The 4908-nt window shown below is 37.8% G+C and overlaps 1 protein-coding gene across 2 annotated transcripts in view; it reads left to right on the forward strand.

Moving 5' to 3' along the window:
* Window positions 1-4908, forward strand: part of LOC107696363 (monocyte to macrophage differentiation factor-like) — a 30261-nt gene that overhangs the window by 6070 nt on the left and 19283 nt on the right. Inside the window, exons 1-3 of one of the 2 annotated variants that reach the window (XM_016496661.1) lie at window positions 934-1590; window positions 3320-3401; window positions 3657-3817. In XM_016496661.1, the coding sequence (XP_016352147.1) occupies window positions 1565-1590; window positions 3320-3401; window positions 3657-3817 (269 nt within the window). In that variant the 5' untranslated portion in view covers window positions 934-1564. Of the gene's footprint in view, window positions 1-933; window positions 1591-3319; window positions 3402-3656; window positions 3818-4908 lie in introns of those variants that run through there. The other variant, XM_016496662.1, reaches the window with a different exon arrangement.

A 4908-nucleotide genomic window follows, 5' to 3' on the forward strand; every position in this document is an offset into this window, starting at 1 on the left:
CGTGTGTGTGTGTGTGTGTGTGTGTGTGTGTGTGTGTGTGTGTGTGTGTTCATACACAAAATCGTTCAGAAGAACTGCCAGTCCGACGAGACAAATATTCCTACATCCCTGAGGGGAAATTCAGCTCAAAAACAGGAGCACAATTAGGCTACACATACAACACACATGCAATCAAACTGAGAGAAAAGCACTCATGGCAATTATGTCACTTTGATGATATCAGAAAAAAATATCAGATGCTATAGCATATAAAGTAAAGAGATCAGAGGACCGGCAGATGGAGTGCTATGGTATCACCTGGTAAAACCACATACTTTGGAAGTGGATGATTACTATTTCCATATACCATTGTATTTCAGTCATTCTTGAGAAGTGGGACAAAACAGGGTGCAAAATGGAAAAAATAAAACCTTGTACTCAGACAAATGAAACTACATTTATGTATCTTATGTGTACTAAGCTACTGAGCTATGCTTTGTCATTAAAAAACTACCTTGCTAGGATATATTAAGTGTTACTTTTGATAAAACAAGCTCTTTTTCATCATTAATAAACATTTTTATCCATTTTATTGCATATGAATGCTTGAACCATTCTCTGTGGACACACTGTTTTAGACGTAGTGAGAGGACATTAATAAACACAGATTTGGTATAATAATGAGAAAATTAAATTGAAGGTGATAATGGTGTTAAATACATTCTATTATTAATCCCTAGTGACATTTAAAATTGAAAATATTTTTATTTTTAAACCTAATAGCAGTTACCATTGCTGGACCTGTTTTGTCCCACGTCTCAAGAATGACTGATTTACATGCTAGCCTAAAGTATGCTACTTGATAGTATTGACTATTAAATGTGTCCTTGGCCACCGAAGCAGTCAATGATTACCACATGCAAATACCATGGTATTTACATGGTACTCCGAGGTATTTTAAAGATTGCACATGTCCAAACAGAACATTTGAGAAATAACGATAAGAAGTAAAGCTGGTTTGCTGTTCGCGTCATTAGGTTTAGGTTACAGTTACACTTAATAGTTATCGTTTTATATTTCAACTGAATGACAAAGGTAAAGCGTCATTTGTCCTTTTCAGTGTCACTTTTGAATAACAGGACACACTCAAACAGATATGGCAACTCTCGCGTCACCGTACGCCCCGCCCTCCATTGTTGTGTCAAACAAAGCCATGTCATTCTCGCCGATGATTGGTTGAGCGCAATGACCGACAGCGCTCCCATTGGCTGAAGGCCCCGTCAATCAAGGGTGCGGAAAAAAATTCTTAAAATGTACAACTCCGGCTTCCGAGTGGCACAGAAAGAGGGATAAAGGCAGAGAAAGAGAGAGGGATCGGACGCAAGATGGAATGATGTGACAAAACGGACTCTTACGGATGATTTAGGGTGTATCTGAGCAGTAATGGTGGCACAGACGCGTTTAGTTTCGACCGGGGATTGTTTTGTTTTTTGTGAATGGGGATTTCGTCGCAGGCCTCGGACATCTGATTAATTTTCATCATCTGATTGATTTAACACTGTGTTTTTATTTGTGAATTGGCGAGATGAAGAGGGTTAATAGTTTCCAGAGGTGAGTGCAGAGGCTAACGGGTCCGATTACCATGCATTGTCTTGTCTCTCTGTTATTGCTGGTGATATCTTTATTGTTAATTCATAGACTGTTTGTTCAGAAACCATGGCATGCATCATCTTGTAAACTATATCCAGCGATCAGATCATGCATCTTTATTGATTTTGTGCTATGTTGAGATCAGACCGTTCACTGACATACAGGCACATCCTGATGTGATGCATTTATTTCAATGCATGATCTTTATTAATGTATTCAGATCATGCATACATAGCAGAACATGTATTTTATTGACGCTATATTCTCTATTTAGAGATCTGACAGTGCAAATCAGTGCAATTCAAGCCAATAAGGGTTTTATTGATTTTCTATTTGGAGATCAAACCATGCATAATTTACAGATCACGTGTTTTATTGGCTATATATTGTATAATCACAGATCAGACCATGAACTTTGTTTTGGATGCTGGAATCAGACTATGCACTGAGATAAGTTCATCATGTGACCTGATTGTTACATTTCAGTGCATGGTCTGATCTCTTTTTATGCAATATATTTTAGATGCATGCTTTTAGATGCATGCTGTATTCATGGATCAAAACATAAATTAAGTTAAAAGCATGTCCTGTGGTCTGATCATGCCAGCAAAATGCTCCGTTTAGAGATCAGACGTTGCTTTGAAATCAGATGGTCTATGCAGTCTGATTGTGGTTTTCTGGTATGATATCTGCTCTCCAAACATCAGCGGTGTCAGAACTGGTCCGCATGGGTGTTGGGACGCAGGGAGCGGGGAATGCAGCATGCACATTGATGCATGTGTGTTTTTAATGAGCATGCACCACTGCATCACACACACCACCATGCTTGACATCATTGCTGCATCTTTGAGGAGTTTAGGACTCAAATAAAACAAACGAGGAAACACACCTGAGAAAAGCAGAACATCTGTATGAGTCACACTGCAGATCATGAGCTCACGTCCTCGGGCTGGTGTCCGTTTACTGATGGGGATCATCATCAGTGATAGAGAAAGATCTGGGAGAAAATGCCAAAGCGGCTCAGAATGAGTCACGGTGTTGTCTATGCTCACAAAAAGCATGACTTTGTATTTTACATTTATATTTTAGACTGATACAGAAGTATAAATGACTATTTTCTCTTAACAAGTGTTTAATTGAGTTTAATTTGATTTTTATTTTCATGTAGAAGTGTTGTAGTGTGTATTTTGGAAACATTTGAATGCATTTATGTTTGTCATGATGAAAACATTTTGATCTAAAGGCTTCTGCGCGAAATTTTATTTTATTTATTTTTTTGACAAATAGTTTAACATTCTTGGTCACTACATTATTTCTATCGTTTCATAATGGTGTTTAATATCAGTAATATAGTATTATAGTATTTATACATTTTTATTTTTGTATTTTCTGTTTTGAATTTAATTGTAGCTACAGTTTTAGTAATTTTGTTGTGTGCTTTTGTCTGTTTTATTATTATTATTATTATTTTTAAAATCTTTTATTATTATTTTATTGGCAACTAACCGGAATATTTACTGACAGTATAACTAATAACTAGCCTAACATTTTTAGATTTTGTTTTATTTATTTATTTTTTTTTTTTTCCAATGAACATGAATTAAAAAAATAATAATTGTAGTTAACGATAATAACATTGGTCCAAACATGTATCAAATGAGGTCAGTCTGGTTTGTTATTTGTGTTTCAGGTTTATGAACACCCGCGCGGCTGCAAACTGCCGTTACCAGCCCACGTGTTATGAGCACGCGGCCAACTGCTACACCCATGCGGTAACGAACATTCACTCTTTAAAGGGGTCATATGATGCAATTTCAATTTTTCCTTTCTCTTTGGAGTGTTACAAGCTCTTGGTGCATATTTCATTACACCAAATACACAAAATAATGTTCTTTTTAGCAGCATCATATGACCCCTTTAATGAACAGAATCAAAGAGATCCACCTGAATGCTCATTTGGAGTCATGAAAATGTTGCGTATTAAATGCTTATTTTTTCTCTTTAATCCTCTCTGTCTGTGTCTGTAGCTGCTGATTGTGCCGGCGTTCGTGGGAATGGCTCTGTTACACCGGCTGTCAGATGACCGCTGGGAGCGGATCACGGCCTGGGTCTACGGCATGGGTCTGATCGCTCTGTTCCTCGTCTCCACGGTCTTTCACATCATTTCCTGGAAAAAGAGCCACATGAGGTGTGTTTGCCATCGTACAGCATCACACAGAACCGTGGGAGTGACATTTAAATGCAAGACTGAATCATTAAATTATTGTTCCATGAGTGTCACTGCATTGCAGGAATAGGTCATACAAAAAATGAGCTTAAAATGTACTCACCCTCAGGCCATCCGAGATGTAGATGAGTTTGTTGAGAACAGATTTGGAGGAATGTAGCATCGCATCACTTGTTCAGCAATGGATGCTCTGCAGTGAATGGGTGCCGTCAGAATGAGAGACCAAACAGCTGATAACAACATCACAATAATCCACACCAGAACAGATTTGGAGGAATGCAGCATCGCATCACTTGTTCAGCAATGGATGCTCTGCATTGAATGGGTGCCGTCAGAATGAGAGTCCAAGCAGCTGATAAAAACATCACAATAATCCACAAGTAATCCACACCACTCCAGTCCATCAGTTAATGTCTTGTGAAGTGAAAACCTGTGTGTTTGTAAGAAACAAATCCATAATTGAGACATTTTTGACTTTAAACAGCTAAAGTCCATAATTCATAAACTTTCTCCAGTGGAATAAAAAATCGTCTCGTCTGAATCTGGAGAGAATTATGCACAGAACAAGCAAAAACAGTTCTAAACCGATAAGTGGGTGGAGTTTGATGTGAGAGGAAAACAGGGGATGGACTTTTTCACTGGAGGAGGCTTTATTATGATTATGAACTCGTATTTTGGCCAGAAGTCTTGTGAAGTGAAAACCTGTGTGTTTGTAAGAAACAAATCCATAAATGAGACACAGCTAAAGTCCATAATTCATAAACTTTCTCCAGTGGAATAAAAAATTGTCTCGTCTGAATCTGGAGAGAATTATGCACAGAATAAGCAAAAACAGTTCTAAACCGATAAGTGGGTGGAGTTTGATGTGAGAGGAAAACAGGAGATGGACTTTTTCACTGGAGGAGGCTTTATTATGATTATGAACTCGTATTTTGGCCAGAAGCGATGGTTTAAAGTTAACAACAATAATAACAAAAGACATTAACTGATGAACTGGAGTGGTGTGGATTATTGTGATGTTTTTATCAGCTGTTTGAACTCTCATTCTGACG

Source organism: Sinocyclocheilus anshuiensis, unplaced genomic scaffold, assembly GCF_001515605.1.
Source record: "Sinocyclocheilus anshuiensis isolate Anshui unplaced genomic scaffold, SAMN03320099.WGS_v1.1 scaffold62, whole genome shotgun sequence".
In the NCBI taxonomy this organism is placed as follows: Eukaryota; Metazoa; Chordata; class Actinopteri; order Cypriniformes; family Cyprinidae; genus Sinocyclocheilus; species Sinocyclocheilus anshuiensis.